Source organism: Pogonomyrmex barbatus, unplaced genomic scaffold (genome assembly GCF_055798465.1).
Source record: "Pogonomyrmex barbatus isolate J1 unplaced genomic scaffold, ASM5579846v1 scaffold16, whole genome shotgun sequence".
Taxonomy (NCBI): Eukaryota; Metazoa; Arthropoda; class Insecta; order Hymenoptera; family Formicidae; genus Pogonomyrmex; species Pogonomyrmex barbatus.
The window spans coordinates 5979691-5997123 of NW_028297112.1; the positions used below are offsets into that span (position 1 = coordinate 5979691).

The 17433-nt window shown below is 36.5% G+C and overlaps 2 protein-coding genes across 5 annotated transcripts in view; both read right to left on the bottom strand.

Moving 5' to 3' along the window:
- Nucleotides 1-4691: 4691 nt before the first annotated feature.
- On the bottom strand, nt 4692-10683 carry LOC105429407 (uncharacterized). Its single transcript, XM_011642363.3, has 4 exons — nt 10224-10683; nt 9517-9663; nt 9354-9440; nt 4692-9268 (listed from the first exon to the last, which is right to left on the bottom strand). The coding sequence occupies exons 1-4, from the start codon at nt 10386-10388 to the stop codon at nt 5861-5863; spliced, it is 3807 nt and encodes a 1268-aa protein (XP_011640665.2). The 5' UTR covers nt 10389-10683; the 3' UTR covers nt 4692-5860.
- A 521-nt stretch (nt 10684-11204) lies between these two features.
- The window catches only part of LOC105429404 (RAS oncogene family member Rab26), a 176215-nt gene continuing 169986 nt past the window's right edge, over nt 11205-17433 (bottom strand). For all 4 annotated transcript variants that reach the window (XM_089074082.1, XM_011642361.3, XM_011642358.3 and 1 more), the window contains exons 5-8: nt 16442-16550; nt 14370-14480; nt 13629-13770; nt 11205-13193 (exon numbers count right to left, since the gene is read on the bottom strand). In XM_089074082.1, coding sequence (XP_088930208.1) covers nt 13076-13193; nt 13629-13770; nt 14370-14480; nt 16442-16550 — 480 coding nt within the window. In that variant the 3' untranslated portion in view covers nt 11205-13075. The remainder of the gene's footprint in view (nt 13194-13628; nt 13771-14369; nt 14481-16441; nt 16551-17433) is intronic.

Below are 17433 nucleotides of genomic sequence, written 5' to 3' on the forward strand. Positions count from 1 at the left end.
TTGCGATCCTCTTTCTTTAGTCTTTTTTCTTTTTGTTCACAATAGAGATCAGAGAAAGGAATATAAGGAGCGATTTATGATTAATTTATAAAGGTCATAGCGTAACTAGAAACCGATACCAGTATCTTTAAATATCTAATTGTTTGCTCAGATCTTCTACGCTTTGTCCTCGATGAAGCGCTTTCCGACAAGTATTAAGGTGATGTTCATAGGTTGAAGCCAAACATGGTGGATACAGCCGTTTGCGACGACGATCAATTAATTAAACAGCGACACACGACGCGTTACTCAAGGGCACCTGATTAATCGGGCAGTCTCAAACAGCGCAGCTACATCTCGTACATGATCTTAAAGGTTAAAGTACATTTACGCTATAGGTAATGATTAAAGTTAGGTGGCGAAGTCGACTCTGCACGATAATCGAACTATTCAAGTGTAATTATGGGTTTGTAAAATGACCGGATGCCAAAAATCACTGATATTGATCGCGTCGGGGAAGATTATAACAAAAGATTTAAATAACCATCATAACACATTTCCAGGAAACAATAATCACTCGTGATATATTTTTACATAGTCTATATTTTATTTTAAATTGATTTGCATAACTCTCTTTCAAATTTTGTTTTATATATGTCTCTCTCACTTTTCAAGTATATACCTGTACAGCTGCAGCTGCGTGTAGATCTTTCGATTTTTAATAAGATTATAACATGTGATCCACTTCTGCGAAATAATAATTGTTCGTAAATTGTAGTTACTTTTTTTTATATCAAGTATATTAATTTACTTTTTAAATTTATTTACGTTACTTTTCAAATCTTGTTTTATATTTATCTCACACATCTGCAGTGTATATCTTTTGATCTTAATAAGATTGTAATAAAGTAATGCACTTGTATGAAATAATAATAATATATATTTTTTAGTATATTAAATTTTATTTTTAAAATTTATTTACGTAATTTTCTTCATATCTCGATTTACATTTTTATCGTGCCATACGTGTAGAGCACATGGCTGCAGCTATGCTCGTGGATGCTTAACAAGGGTTCGTCAGCGAATATACAATAGTCGATAGGTACAGCAAATCAATTTTCTGGAAATCTTAATTCGTTCATGCGTGTAACATCGCGATTCGTTACACTGGATTTTTCTCTCGCAGTATATCACATCGTGGATTAGCCTCGACACGATCGGTCGGCGGTGACGTAAAGGCACTTTGTATGCAAACCGCGTTCTCTCCTGGACTTTTTCAGCGCGATGCTGTTTCAGAAAAAAAAAAAAAAAAACAACTGCACAGAGATTCATTCTCGCAGAGACGAGACTGCATTCGAAAATGAATAATCCCAATGAACCGTCGACGAAACCGTTTAATGTATCTCTGGTGTATATACAATGTATACTGTGTGTCACGCATTCCTAGATGTACTTTTCTCGTATGAGCGAACACTCGTTTAGCTTTGCTAAATGACCAAAGGAGATGTCCGCAAAAGCGAAACGTTCGCGAGTGCAAACGTTCCCGTTCGGATGGATGAGATTCGCTGCGAGTATCTTCACAAGTAGCTATCGATTGCCGGTTTGCAGACAAGCGTGAACTATAGGGTAATGACAAAGGAGGGGAGGAGGGGACAATCGGAAGTGGGCCGGAAACCATCAAAGTGTAAAGGGAACGACGATAGAACATAGATTGCGCGATTAGAAAGCCGGTTCCGTATGCATACGGAGTGGCGGACTAGTTAAAAATTCGATCGATAGACCGCCTCTAACTTAACTCCCGCGTACGTTGAATAATTAAATCGCGATGGAGGCCCTTTCCCTTTGGCGGCATTCTAGAAACGCTAGAGCGAAACTAGAAGTAACGTGGTTGTTGAGAAAGGCGAGGCTGCTTTTCGTGATTTCCCAAGATAGAAACGTAAAATGAATCCATGTGGAAACCGATACAACTTTTCATTCCGGAAAAAGAAAGAAATCTATCCGATCCTGCTTGTTTAGATGATATTCATTGAAGGAAAAATCGTTAGCCTTTCTCAGACGCCAGAGAGTTCAGCGAGCATAACGAGGCGAGCGTAACGACGATCTGTACCGTTTTTTGTGTTAATTGAATCGCAAGTGGCTCTTTTCCGTCGAAAATCGCTTTCGTTTGCACTGCTGTTCGGACTTTTGTATCATTTCGTGCCGCTTTGCGCAAATTGTATCTCGTTGTCTACGTCCCGACACGCGGGAAGATTCACCCGGGAACGTTTCACTCGCTCGAGTACTACTCCAGCTTGATTATCCTTTTGATTGTGAGAGATACGCACGACTCACTTCTCTGTATTTTCATCCGAGCCTGATAACAGCACAACGACATACCTCTCCTCTTTATTCGTAAAGCTCTTTGTATGTAGCATATTCTAACGTACTCGGGGGAGTTGAAAGGGAAAATCAAGTTTTTTCGGAAACCGCGACTGGGGACGCATACGCGAGGTGTATCTCTTCGACTTCGCCATCATCTTTTGTATATGATCGCATCCCCCCCCCCCTACGATTGTAAATTTTAATCCACACATTCCCGTTACTTGGTACCTGAATGAATCTCGAGCTTGTGATTTGACTAAACCGAAAAGACGAATCGATAAGAAAAAAAAAAAAAAAAAAATTAAAATTATAGATTAAAAATTAAATAAACTTTGTGAAAATCAAAAAGATCTTGCGAAATCTACGAGTTGTTATCCTGCTGGATCGCGACACAATTTACAAACTCGATGTTGTTATTTGACATTATTTCCCACTTCAAAGGGAAAGTTTCCTCGTGATTTCTAAACTAAAGAGAGGCAAGCAATAACTAACGTCGTTCCGCGTTTATTTCGAAAGGATACACCTACGTTTGGGATGAGACGGAGCAACAATATGACCGCAACCGCGAGAAACTCGCTTATCAAATCGCAAAAAGGCTAACAACACTCGCGCCATATGACGCGCGAGGGACGCAAATAGCGGAGACGGAGAGACAGAAAAGATTTGGCCTAATCTACACGTCTTTATCGATGTATGTTATTTACCGTTTATCCACATGTCGCTACGATACATGAGTACATCGGAACGATATATCGCGCCCGGCGGAAAGGAAAACGAGGCATATTTCTATTTAAAATTCCCGAGCGCCCGTCGCATCCACGGAGATGTACCGCGATGCGAATAACGAAGCGTTCTTCGCATCTGACATCCTGACATCGCGCGCACACTCGTTCGCACACGTAACCACGTACACGTACACGTACATACACGCAACGACAGCACCGTGGCTCTCGATGCACTCTCCAGCGATGATCACGCAGATTGCGACACAAGACGCATACAAATGCGAACGATTCGACGAGCGTGAGCGCGACGTTCGCGCATCTTTTCTCGCTAAATCTCAATTATGAAAAAAAAAAAGAAAAAAAAAAGGAAAAAAAAAATCCCTTCACAGCGTGTTGAGATAAAAAAATAACGTGGGCGTATCTTCGCCTGCACCCCTACCCGCCCCTATACATGGCATCGCTAATTACTGTCGTTGTTAACGGTTAATTGTCGACGTTACTGCAAGTACGATTATCGAGATATACAATTACTATCTCTAAATTTAGCGAGTTGCATACACTCTGATTGTAAGACACAATGCGAGATCGTGCAACGGTTCACTTTATATTTCTACATTAATACATACCTATAATAATAATAATAAAATAATAATAGTAATAATAATCTAATAATAATAATATATATACATAATATACATATACTTAGTGAGAGACGGAAGTTTGCCATCCCGTTAATAAAAAAAAAAAAAATATATATATATATAGAGCAAAGGAGTAAATATATATATAATATATATTATATATATATATATATATATATATATATATATATATATATATATTGATAAATCCGGAAAATGGAAAAAATAAAAAGTACGACATATAAATATATAAATATATCTATATACATGTGTATAATAGTCTATAATTTTTCATATTGTTGTACGGATTTTTAAGTTTATATTAAAATGTTTTGTGCATTCATAAAAAAAGGAAGTACCAAATATTTGTGTGATTTTTTTGCCTGTCCGCTCTGATCCCTTATCATATATCCTTTATCATTGCGTACATAATATTCCGTTAATATTATGTAATACATTATTGTCTTTCAATATATCACGCATAGATAATAAGAATTGAGACAAGTCTGAAAAGTCTTATTGCTACAATCAAAATACGTATCTTGTGGCATAATATATATTAGTTATTGCATATTTTATCAAATATTATCCTATTGCAGTCTTTTAAGAACTACTTTTTTAATTTATGTTGAATTATACATTAAAATTTGAAATAGATTTAATCTTATAAGCAGAAAAGAGAAATATAATTGGAATATTGTAATTGGAATGAGAATTTTATTTATCTAATAATTTTTTAATCTTAGAAACAATAACGAGAATTAAATAATACTTTCATTTTTTTATTACTATAGCTTGTACATTTGAAATACAAGTATGCAATTAGTAATAAAACTAATGTAATACATTGCCAATACAACCAGGAAGATGGATGGAAGAAACAAGGAAAATAGCAAACATATAAACATATCTGCTATGGAATTAAACGAAAGTCAAACACAATCGAAACGATGAAAGGACCATTCTTAATAAATATTGTATTACGTATAAGCAAGATATTTACGATTTTTATTTGCATACCATACATAATAATAGTTATAATTATACCCGATATATGTATAGATCTATAGATGTAGATAAAGAATTCTAAGCAGTTGTATTGCAGTATCTTCCCAAGGCAATTATTTGTCATTATTGTTGCAACCAAGTAAAAATGTTAGGAAATCGAATAATATCCATTGATGACAGATGTTTAATTATTTTTTAAATTATTTTCATTATCTCTTTGTAAAAAGATATAAAAATGTATTTATTAAATTGATATTAAGTTGAAATCGCAAAAAGATACGATGTACATGAACAAACGTATCAAAGTCGATCTCAAATCAAAATATTTCCGGTTTGCAAATTATTCGTAATTTATTATACGTAAAATTTTATTTGTAAAAACTTTAGTCACTGTCGTTATTATTGTACCAAAAAAGTTAGCTGAATGCACATCACGTAAAAATAATTAGATTATCAAATCACTTGAAATCACAGAGATTTAATCTCGTTGAAAAATTGACCATACATCTGACTGCAGCGACTAATTTAACATAACTGCACTGAGAAGCTGCTATTTCATAAAGTCACCATACATATAGTTTACTTTACTGCTTCGATATTTACACACCTCATTGGTCGCAATTACATAGTCACTGTATGAAACAAATCATTTACGATAAACTGTGACCCGTGGAAATGTCTGCATGTGTAAATAAAAGCTCTATCATCGTAACAATATACACAAGATAATCCATTTGCATCCCACTGCGTATCTTAAATATTTCAATTGTTCCTCAAAAATCAAACAATTAGGATATTTAAAATATGTGTAACTGAGATGTAATTAAAATCCTGTAAGAATAATATTGGAACTCCTATTGTTTCACTTAATCTCACGAAATTATCAAAGTAATAGTTGTAAATACGTTGAGTTTACATGTCAATTATAAAGATTCGCAAGGATAGGAATCGTATTGCAAAACGATATCGGGCAAATAAATCATAATATTAAAATTAGCGTTAAATGATATCTCAGGAACGTATCGCACAAGCATCATTACATGTGTGTGCGAAGAGAATCATGATCTGAAACCTGATCTTGATAATTATAAAATGAAAAAAACCTTTCCTCATGTCTAGAGCAACGTCTAGATGTTAACAGCAATTTTAATTCTCATGGAATTTAATATAATGTATCTTCAGAGCCCTGTTGTTGGGATATTTGACATCGCATTGCGGACAGGTAGCTCCTATCGCATCCTTCACCACGTAAGCGCTCAGATCGACCTCTCTGTGGAACATTTTACTGTCGGCCTCATACACTGCGTTATGCACGTTGGTGATATGTTTCATAATGGAGTCTTTGTTGAAGACGTGGCACTGCTTACACAGCTTGCAGCTATACATTATATTATTGTAGGCCAATTCGTAATCCCTCGATCGTTCGGGTGTTGAGAGTTGTGATAATCTGTTATTGCTCGACGAATTGCCGACTTCGGCTGTTTTCTTATGCTTGATTGTGAAATGCTGTCGCAGATTTGACAGGCCAGGAAACTCCTTAAAGCAGATATTGCATAAATAATTGCCATCGTCCGTTGGCAGCGGTATACACTCGAGCGTCAAGCTTTTCCTCGCACGGGTTTTGTGAGTCATTTGCTTGTGTATGTACAATGCGCTCATGCCAGGAAACATTTTTTTGCATAGATGACACTTGACCGGTTTCTTTTTCTCACCGGCAAAGTCCATGGAGAAAGGTGCCACCTTAATCTGCGAATTATCATTTTCTATCTCAAGTTTCGGGCGCTTTGCCTTTGTTTCGTTTTCAATTGATAATCTTCGAGTGCTATTATACAGCTGTGGTTGCGTGCGTTGTTGATTCAAATCACTATGGAACGTGAGTTTGTGTCGTTGCAGAGACTGGTTGCTCGAGAAAACTTTGCGGCAGAAGTTGCACAGGTATTGTGTAGCCATTGGTTTCCTAGCTAAGGATTGAAATTTGATCGAGGCAACAACAGTAGCTTTGTGAAGCTTCTTGTGTTTCCATAGGACCTTCTTCGAACTGTAAGACTTGCCGCATACATCGCAGGAGAACACTTTTTGTATATCGCTGAGAATAGGATTAGCTTTGTGCCATTGCATATGAGACGCCAGGGTTTCCTGATCGGGGAAAATGTTTGTGCAAAGTTCGCATTGAAGTTCATTAGTAGAATAATTCTTTTCAGGTTTATTGCGAGCGCAATGAACGTCCCATAAATGAGTTCTTAGCTCCGTAACGTCGTTAAAGTTATCATTGCATACTTGACATTGGAAATTTCCTGGTGACTTGGTGGTTGATTGAGGCGGGGGATTGGGGAAGGACTTTCGTGCTCTCGGTGGCCGTTCTGAATTCTCACCGGACTCGATATTGCTCGATTCCTTCTGCGCGTCAGTGGACGGCTTCTGATTGCCTAAGATAAATCGAGTGCTTAAACGTGAATTGGCGCGATTGTGCCAACCTTTGTGTATCTTCAAGGAAGTTTCTTCAACGAAGACTTTGCCACAGATATCGCAGGCGTAACCGTTCTGCGATTTTTCAACGTGGACAGTACGGAAGTGATAAGAGAAGTTTGATTGGAAAACAAAACTCTTGGGGCATTGCGGGCATTGTAGCATTGTTTTTGTAGAGTTATGCTTGATCTGCATATGATGATTGTACAGGTCTTTATGCATGAACAGTCGCGAACACTCGACACAATCGTAGATTTTAATGTTTCGGTGCGCGATTTTAGCATGTCGTCGGAGATTAGCGTAATTAGATAATATCTTACCACACTTGCCACACTTGTGAACTTGTGTACCAGGATCTGAAATGGCACTGTCGTTCATTGATTCTTCTTCGATTCTCATGTCTTTATCCAAGTTGCCATATTCCACGCAGGAGATATTAGCATTTCGCTCGTTCGGGTCCTCGATACCGTGATCCTTCATGTGAATTTCTAAGGCGCCAGCACTACTGAACATGCTACGGCAAATGGCGCATGAGTATATCTTTACTTTGAGGTGAAGACTTTGATGTTCATTTAGTTCGACTCTCGTGGAAAAAACTTGAGTACAGAGTGGGCAGCTGTACTTCTGATTATTACTGTTTTTTGATTTAGCGTTTCCTTTGTAAGCGTTCCGTTCTTTCAGTGGAATTTGAACCATGTCTTGCGATGTGTCATGATGCTGCATTTGCTGATTATCTTGCATCATTTCTCGATGGGTCTCGTGATGGGTTAAGAAATCGCTAGGCGATCGGAATTCGGAATAGCATACAGCGCAGGTGAAATCCTTCTTTTTGTGATCAGCTGTAATGTGACAATGAAACTTCTTAAACACGAGGAACGTCATGTAACAATACACGCACTTGTATAACGTTCTGTTTTCCGGCTTCAGTCGCATGCACATCTCTTTGTGTTTGAGCATATTAGGTCGGTACCGGTAAATCATGCCGCACAGATCGCAAGCATGATTGTGCGCCGGATCGCCGTTTTTATAAGGTCCATTGGTCTTATCACTCATACCACTATTTCTGGATGGCACCATCGGCGGTACCATTGGTTTCAATTTGGGCGGAGCTCTGGGCGCTGGCGACATCATTTCTTCGTACTGCTTGTCGGAATGTTTCGACAAATGTTTCAGTAGCTCCTTCCTATCTTGCATCGAGCGCAGACACATATTGCATGTAAAGTACCGTTCATCGCCATGCTTCGGTATAACTAAAGCAATCTTCATAGCACATTCGAAGGATGCGCTACAATGTAGCTGATACATTGATCGATCTGAAAATTCTGTTAGGCAGGCGATACATGTGTATGGTCTCAAGTCCGGTAGATGTTGACGTATATGTGCGAGCGTGCTACGCCGATCGTTAAAGGTTTGTTCACAAGAATAGCAAGAGAAAGTTTTCAGCTGGCTAATAATATCTTGTTGAACTTGCGTCAATGGCGAATCCTTCTCCATACTAACCAGTTCATCTTCCAAATCCTCGATCATCTCCTCGTCGTCGTTTTGTGTCTCCAAATTTTCAGTGCCATTTTCCTTACTGTGAAACCTCTTCATATGTTTTATGTATGTATATTTGGAGTGCAGGAATATTTGGCAGTGTGTACACTTTTGTTTAAAGACGCGCGTGCCTCGGAAATGTGTATGAGGACCGCGTCGCAGTTTCTTTTTGGGTGGTGCAGCAACCGTGTTAGACTTTTGCGTGGAATCGGCCTCCATAACTGTATCCTCCGTCTCGTTGACTGCCATAGGATTCAATAGCAATTCGTTGCTATTCGTAGATTCTAGTTCTATTGTACAATCGGTATCATCATCATCCTGTGGTTCTCTTTTAATGGAACGTAATATTACAACATTCTGTTGGTCCGTTTGACCTTCCTTGACAGCCTCCATTGAAATTTCCACCGGAGTTTTCACCGGAGTTTCCACCGGAGTTTCCAATTCCGGAATCGGTTCAGACTCTTTACTTGTATCTGTTGCATTGCTGTTATCTGTTACTTCTTTCACTTTCTCATTGGATTCCTCATTTTCCACTGTTTGAATTGATGATTGCTGGAGAATCAAATAATATTTATATAGAAAATCTTTTCTTTTCATCATAATTAAAAGCTTTATCATATAAAAATATTATACTTACTGATTGTTCCAAATCATTGGTCTCTGAAATAATCTCAACCTTATCTTCATAATCAAAATCCATTGGTTCATCCTTGATCGTTATGACCTACAGATATTGGAAACATGTAAAAATAATAACAAAATGACAAACTATTATATTCTAATATTTCAAAACACCTTACCATAGGATTTGATTGTGATTGACTTGCTAGCCATTCTTGTAGTTTATCCTGAGAGCGCAGACATGACTCCTTATAAATATGCCACTGGTTAACACTTTTTATACAATTGTCACATATCAATGTAGATATTTTATCGGATGTTGAAATCTAAAAAATTGAGAACATTAAGTATTAGATAATAACTTTGAGAAGAACTTTACTAATGAAATAGATAAAACTATAAATCTAGCCATATATTCTACGATCTTTTTGCTTTGTTTTTGCTTTCTCTCAAAATTTTATATATTTTATATTTTTCCATTTTTTAAATGTACAAAGTATAAAATACACTCAGAAAAGAATAATTTATATCTAACTTGAGTAATTTCAATAAAAAATATTGAAATTAATATTTAAATTAATTTTTTCAGTTGATAGTTTATGATAATCCGCATCTGTTAATATTATGTTTTAATGTCACAATGGCTCTCTTAAATCTTTCTTAAAATATTTATATTTATATATTATGGGTAGAATTGGATAGAGTGCAAGTTCTCGAAGAAATAATAACCTAATCTCGATTCCGAGCCAGTCCTTTAGTTCTCCTATAATTATAACCTCGAAACGTCGGTGAAACCTTATCACCTGATTCCGGGATCAATGAATGGTTCTCGCGATTGATTCTTAAGCGGGAAGAACGCAAATCGCGAGAACGCACGTATACGTACTTGGATTGACAGGCAGGCTTGAATTTTAGCGACCAGTGATATGCCGGACGAGTCTTCCTTCTCCTCGCCCTGCGCCGCAAACACCGACGATCTGGGCCCATCCGTGGAGAGACATAGTCTACACACGCTCTCCACGTTTCCGATCTCCACCACGTCCTCGTCCATCGTGAACTACGCTATTCGGCACTAGGACGACACTACCACCGCCAGGACGCTGTCGCCGATGCTCGCCGACGCCACGTATGTATGCCTCCTCGAAGACCCTCTCAGGTTAAAGACGCAGCGTTTTGTTTGCGGCCAACGGAAGATTGGTTGGAACGTTGGAAGTTGGTGCCGAAGCTCCGAAGTCGGAAGGCGCAAGATCCGTTTCCGTGCGTCCAGCTTATTGATGACGCGTTAAGATGGCGCGACCAGATACTTGCAACGACAAATTAGTTCAACTCGGAGACTTACGTTCACACTCACAGTTCGGAGAGCATTAGAAACGTTTGAACGTGTCGCATGATGTCTCCATGGTATGTATGTACATACATGGCTATAGAAGTGACGAACCCATGGATCTGAGTTCTCGATGCCTTCGATGCGACATATATTTAATATGTCGATGTATGTATGTATGTATGTATGTATTATACGACTAACTTAATTGGTATAGTTATGTATGTTTCTAACCTACCTATCATACCTGATTTTAATGTTGACTCTGATTTTATTTTTTATGTCAAACAAGATAAATTAATATTAATATCCATGTTAATCAAAATTTGATCGAAATCAAGGATTTAAGAACTACACAATAATTGACATAGATAGGAGAAAATGGCGAAAGCCTATTTTCTGTACTTATTGAATAAAAAAAGGTATTCGGCGCCATAAATCAATCAAACGGTTTAGTTTTTGTTCTTCGACTTTATAACTTTATTCTTCGAAAAAATTTTGCTTATAAGAAAGATCGAGATAGGATTATTAAATATTATATCATATGTTTGGTCAGCTTTTATTTCATATACACCTTCTGATATACATTTGATACACGAAATTGTCATTTGTACACTGCAGGTAAGACAGATTGCATGTCATATACATCAGGATGTAACATATGCGATATATTTCTTTGATCCTCTGCCTAAACCGACTCTAGATTCTTCTGGATTTCCATTCGCTAAAATTAATGTTCGTTTGCACGCATAGGCGTGACACTACCGTTAATTTTATCGTAAAGTGAAGGCTTAGAAAAATCGAGAGAGCGGTTAGACGGTTCTTCGCAATAACGTTAATAGAGCTTTATTAAATAGTGTTAAGCTTATTGACTCTTCAACAGGCAGCGGTTCTCAACTTCTCTTAGAATTCTGACACGATAACGATCGATAAATTTCCTTAATTTCTCCATTACATTTTGGATAATCATTTTTCCTCGATCAAGACACATTAGTGTCTTCTTCTAATATTACATGAATATCAGTTTATCGATTATAAAACATGCCCATGCACTTGATAACAATCACGAAACACACGCCAAAGATTTCTATGGAACATCTGGAATCGCTAACGCACAGCAGTCATAAGATGATCCGGGGCATCTAGTGCTCGATGAAATAGTATTTTTTTGGCGTAAGTATCATCTATTCTAAAAAAAGATTTCACAACTCGATGATGACGATAACGGTAATTTTGAACTCGTTAAATATGATCACGCCCCATTCCGTTTGCTTTATTTTCGTCTTTCAGAGCTAGAGATTTATTCATATAGAAATCTGTGACACTTTGTCCTCGACTACGAAGAAGAAAGAAAAAAAAAAAAGAAAGGAAGAGGGAAACTTGAGCGTTTGCGCATCGCTCTATTTGAAAGCAGTTGCGAATTGTTTTCTCAATGTTCTTCCTACGGGATTTTGCTCTCTCTCTCTCTCTCTCTCTCTCTCTCTCTCTCTCTCTCTCTCCCTCTCTCCCCCCTCTCTCTCTCTCTCTCTCTCCCTGTCTGTCTCTTTCGATACTCATTACCTCGCAATTACTTGGTACGACTGAGCTTGTACTGATATTTTGTCTGCTCACGCAGATACCGCGAAGGAAGTGCAGTCGCGCCGAGCGTATGCGCCGCTATAACTTGTAACAAGCATATTGTATGCAAATCGAAGATTATTCGCGCTCCTTTGTTGCAAACAGCGAACATTAATGGAACGCAACAATAATGAATGATTGCGGAATCGGCGTATGACAGTCAAAGTTACAATTTACACTCAACGATCGTTAATGAACGCGCTAAGCGCTTAATATATACCTACATGCATATGCATGCGAACATAGCATACGCGAAATTAGAACCATCGAGCAAAAGCCTTACCTACTTGGGTGACCTGCGTGTGAGATTCTTTCTATGTCCTCTTACAATTATTCACATAAATATACAGCGTGTGCGAATAACCACATGACACATTTGCTTACATTTAGCGAGAACTCAGTGTTCCCTCTGACGCTATGCTAAACAAAATTCAACTGATTTTTTTATCTTCGGTATCGCGTGCGCGATTTTACGCTACATTTATAATTCTCCGCTGAACAAAATAAATACGCTAGTTCCTTTTATAGAATATATTGATCGATATTATTGATCACTCAGTGATTTCGGTTTCGATTTATCCAAATTTGTATCGATCTGCCTGCATTGTGAGTAGGTTCACAAATCTATTCTGTGAATTGAGTATAAAATTTATAATGCCCCGCAACGAATGTTACACCGATGATCTTGCGCGAAAATCAAATGAACATCTGATTTCGCTGATTTCACATCCTTCTCGCGTTCAACGCGGTTCCAATTCGCGTATTCTTGTAATTTAATGTAAAAAAAAAAAAGTAGTTCAGGTTGTCAGGCAGCTGGAGTTGAAGCAGGAGTTTCTTTGCGACTGCTGACGTACGTAGTCCTGAACGTTGAATTTCGTCTCGTCAGGGTTGTCGCTTTTTCTGGCCTTCAACTCCCTGAAATCAATTAGCATTATTTAGCTTTATATTGATTTCTCTTCAATGTTTCGAGAAATCAGTCTTTGTCTTTTGTTAAAAATGTACAAAACTTTCCAGACTTGATTGATTTTTATTTTAGTTCATTTGTTTTTTTTTTTATCTCTCTTAGATTTAAATTAAAGTTTTAAATTTGAAAGAAACAAACTAAACTAAAGCTAATCAAATGTTAAAGTAAAATTAAATAAACAAATTAATATGTATCATATCCATTTCTATCAATGTCTTAATTTTAATTTCAGTTTAATTATTCTTTATCCTTTTATAATTCTTTTAATTAAAAGAAGATCTAAAGTAAATTAAATTGAGATTAAAGGTTAACCTACATTGATAAATATGAATATTAGTCGATCGTATCATCTTACGCTACATTTGTTAATTTTATCGAGACCGTACCGAGCAACGGCGAGAAACGCCAATTCGACATTGAGGCCAGTCTTGGCAGACGTTTCCATGAACGGCACTTTGTATTCCTGCGCTAATCGCTCGCCGTCTTCTCGCTTAACAGCGCGCTCCGTCCCGCAGTCGGACTTATTACCTACGATTTAATATAGCGACGAGAAGATAAATTATCACAAAATATCCAATTTTTCCATGATGAAGCTAATATAACGGTCGGTCGACGCCGTCTGGACTGCCTGTGAGCAATTAAGGTCAATTTACATGGACAGATAGTCCACACATGATATTTACATTGGATTGAAATTGGATTTCAAATTAAAAGCTAAAAAATGAAACGTAAAATTGTGGCATGTCGAAAATATGTCTATCTTTTTTACACTTGCATCGAATGTATTTCCAGCCAAACGCAGGCTCGTGAAGATCGATCTTAATTGCTTTCAAAGCAATACAAATTGCAATTAAGCGGAAACGCTAGTTAAACTCGATCCTCCCCAAAACCAGGATTGTTAGTTCTGAATCTCTGATTTAAATCAGATTCGATAATTGGAAGTATATCAGCTTGGGATGTCGTTGAAATCAAATCTAGGTCATTCAGACAGCTTTCTCGAGCTCTTATCTCCGTCAAGTTATTACGGCCCTCATTTTTGGCATTTAGCGTTCCAGAAATCGTAAACCGTTTAAGTCCAATAAGCGGGTATATTTATCAGTATAGGAATAAATATAAATACGACTCACCCAGCAGCATAATGACGACATCTTCATTTGCGTGTTCCCGGATTTCGCTTAACCAAGCCCTAATGTTGTCATAACTCGTCTTATTTGTCACATCGTACAGCAACAGAAGCGCTGCAATCAATCGTGTGAATTGCCTTTCTTATTGACTTTTGAGCGTCGATTATTTCTCGAATTTGCGCCAATGTTCCGAAATATTTTACGAAATGTGTATAGATACGTATAGATATGTATGCATTCGTTTTTCTTATGTATTGAATTTTAATACATTAAATAATAGTAATGAGTTTAAAGTAAAAATGAAAACAGAAATTCATATAAATCAAACTGCAATTTTTTTCTCACTTTCGATCACTATTGTGAATTATTTATTACGTTATATACTTAATTATTTGTTTTATGTAAAATATACTTTTAAATTTTACTTTTAAATTATAATACGGTTAAAGGACAGTATTATAATTTGTTAATTAGTAGTATACAAGTCTTAATTAGTAATATACAAGTCTTACATAATATAATTTATATAATTATTAGTTAATATAATTTATTAATATAATTTATATAATTATTATCATAAATTTTGAATTAAATCTTTAATTAAATTGAACTATAGTTTGAAAAGCTTTACAAATTGTTGCAAGTTCAATCTACTTTTGCTTTGAATTCGTCTCGATTCTGTATAGTTTCAATAGTTGCTATTTAATCTTCTAGATGAGTGACGCGTCTAATTATTGTTGAATTTACTCGACTGGAATGATTACTTCCGAAGTTGAGATGCAACGCAGCATTATTGTCGCAACACCTTTAGAATTCACAGATTGCCGGCAAACAATGAGATTCCCCCTTAGGCAACCTCCTTATATTCCTTCCTCGTATCGCGCGAATTGAGTTTGGCATCTGGCCAAAACTGGCGGAGCAACAAAATCGCGAACAGCGGCTAAGATTCGAATCATAGGAAGTTACAAATGATTCAAGCATTGTAAAGTCGAGTTTGCTTTGAGTAAAGAGATAACGCAAATTTATCATTCCAAAGCCAGAAACGGACCAAGTGTGAACAGTCAAGTCGAGATGAGCAATTAAGATTTCCCCGAAGACGCACCAATGTAACGCTGTTGTTTCGCATTGTACATCGGAAAGTTTATAGTTACATGCGCAAGAGAAATCCTAAATTCCAAGTCCTAAGACCAATTTTATATAGATAAGTTCTTGAGAAAAACAGAAATGAAAATTTAAGACTCGAAAGTTTTACAACACAAAATTATATTCTCTATCTATTTTAACATGTCATCTTTGTACATTCTTCTCGGTAACATTTTCAATAATAACATTTTAAGATACCCGGAAACTACAACAATCTAAACTATTCAAAATTATCAAAAAAAAAAACCTACAACACATTATTTCTTTATTAAGAAAAATTTAATTTTAAATCGGTTAATGAATTCGTAAATTGATGTAGTGAAGAATCTGGGCATTAATAACAATAATCGTGTTAAAAATGTCGTGTTTCATAATTGTCAATCTTGTTGATTAAAATACGCGTTTATAAATATGTATTAAATACCTGGTGCTTGAAAATGCGTTACATCTGTTGCTGAAATATTTCTTATTATTTTTCACTAATAATTTTTCGCTTATAAAAGTGATGTTTGTAGCGTAAAAATTAAATCATTGCGAGATATTATAAAACACATGGAAAATCATCAACAATATCGAATTTGTCGGCAATGTGATAAACACACTTCTATTAAAAAGCGCTGCGATTCTCGAAAAGCGCTGTTCTCGTGCATTAAACCAACCAAGCCTCTCATTAAAATAATAATACTAATTCTGTATTAGATACACAGTATTATATTAAATAAAATTCGCAAGTAAAATGCAAAATTTTAGAGAATGATTTGTTGCGATGTATATACGTAGTACAAGCGACAAGAAACATTCCTCAAATTTCTCGATATTAATGTTAATTATCAATTTATTATTAATTTCAGTTTCAATATATTTGTCAATTGATATTTCGTGTTTCGCGATCATTATTAAATCGAAGTAAATTTGTAATTTAAAAGATTTACCATGTGCGTCTCGGTAGTAAGCGTGCGTTACGCTTCGGAATCTTTCTTGGCCGGCTGTGTCCCATATCTGCAGCTTGATCGGCGTGTCGTCGACAATGACAACTTTGTTCTGTAAAAGTACGAAAAACAATCCTTTTATTTTTCTTAACTTCTTGAAGATCAACCAATCTACATTGCAAAGATATCATCATTCAATGTGAGCAACATGCATTTCGTTATTAGAAAATTAATGATTTCGTAAATCATTAATAAAAATTTTATTAACGTGAAAATGTTCTTTATTAATCGCGTATCTAAGTACAAGATGGAATAACCCTGAGAGATCTCACCCTAAAGTCAATGCCGACAGTCGTTATGTAGTTTCCCGACAAGAAGAGACCATCGCGGAAACGCGTTAGAAGACAGGTTTTCCCAACGCCGCTATCTCCAAGTAACATCACCTGCATCGAGCAACGATCACACATTCAAACAAACGTTTCATTCTTATACCAGCTCGCTCATCATTTGCGTAGCGCTTAATTCTGATCTAACACTCAACTCCGAACTAATATTTCACGAAAGCTTCGAAGAAAAGAAAGACAATGCTGCAGCAACCAATGTAACATTCCTAAAATTTACATATATTGTTAAAAAATAATCAGCCAAATTTAAAAGTACGCTAAAGTAAAATAAATAAAATTAAAATAAAACAAATATATAGAAAATATAAAATAAAAAAATTATATTTTCTATCTCTTTCATGTAGGATAAAAAATGATTATGTTCACAAAGAATTAATAAAGCATTTCTGAGAGAACTATAATAAAAGTCGGTGTATCAAGTCGCGTGAGATGAGCGAGCGCGCAAAGAAACGGGTATCAGGGAGTATAGCAAGACCTTGAAGAGGAGGTCCGCGTGATCAGGTGGGGTATGCTGGCCGGCGGAGTCGACGCTGTCACGCGAGGACTGGCGTCTGGTCGGGCCCGTGATATCCTGGGGCCTGGCGAAGGCGG

Excerpts from the sequence above, each read along its gene's own strand:
- LOC105429407 (XM_011642363.3), bottom strand. The coding sequence starts at position 10,388 with ATGGACGAGGACGTGGTGGAGATCGGAAACGTGGAGAGCGTGTGTAGA. Across the intron at positions 9,441-9,516 it reads AATCACAATCAAATCCTATG|GTCATAACGATCAAGGATGA; the intron begins GTAAGGTGTTTT and ends CAATATCTGTAG. Across the intron at positions 9,269-9,353 it reads CCAATGATTTGGAACAATCA|CAATCATCAATTCAAACAGT; the intron begins GTAAGTATAATA and ends TTGATTCTCCAG.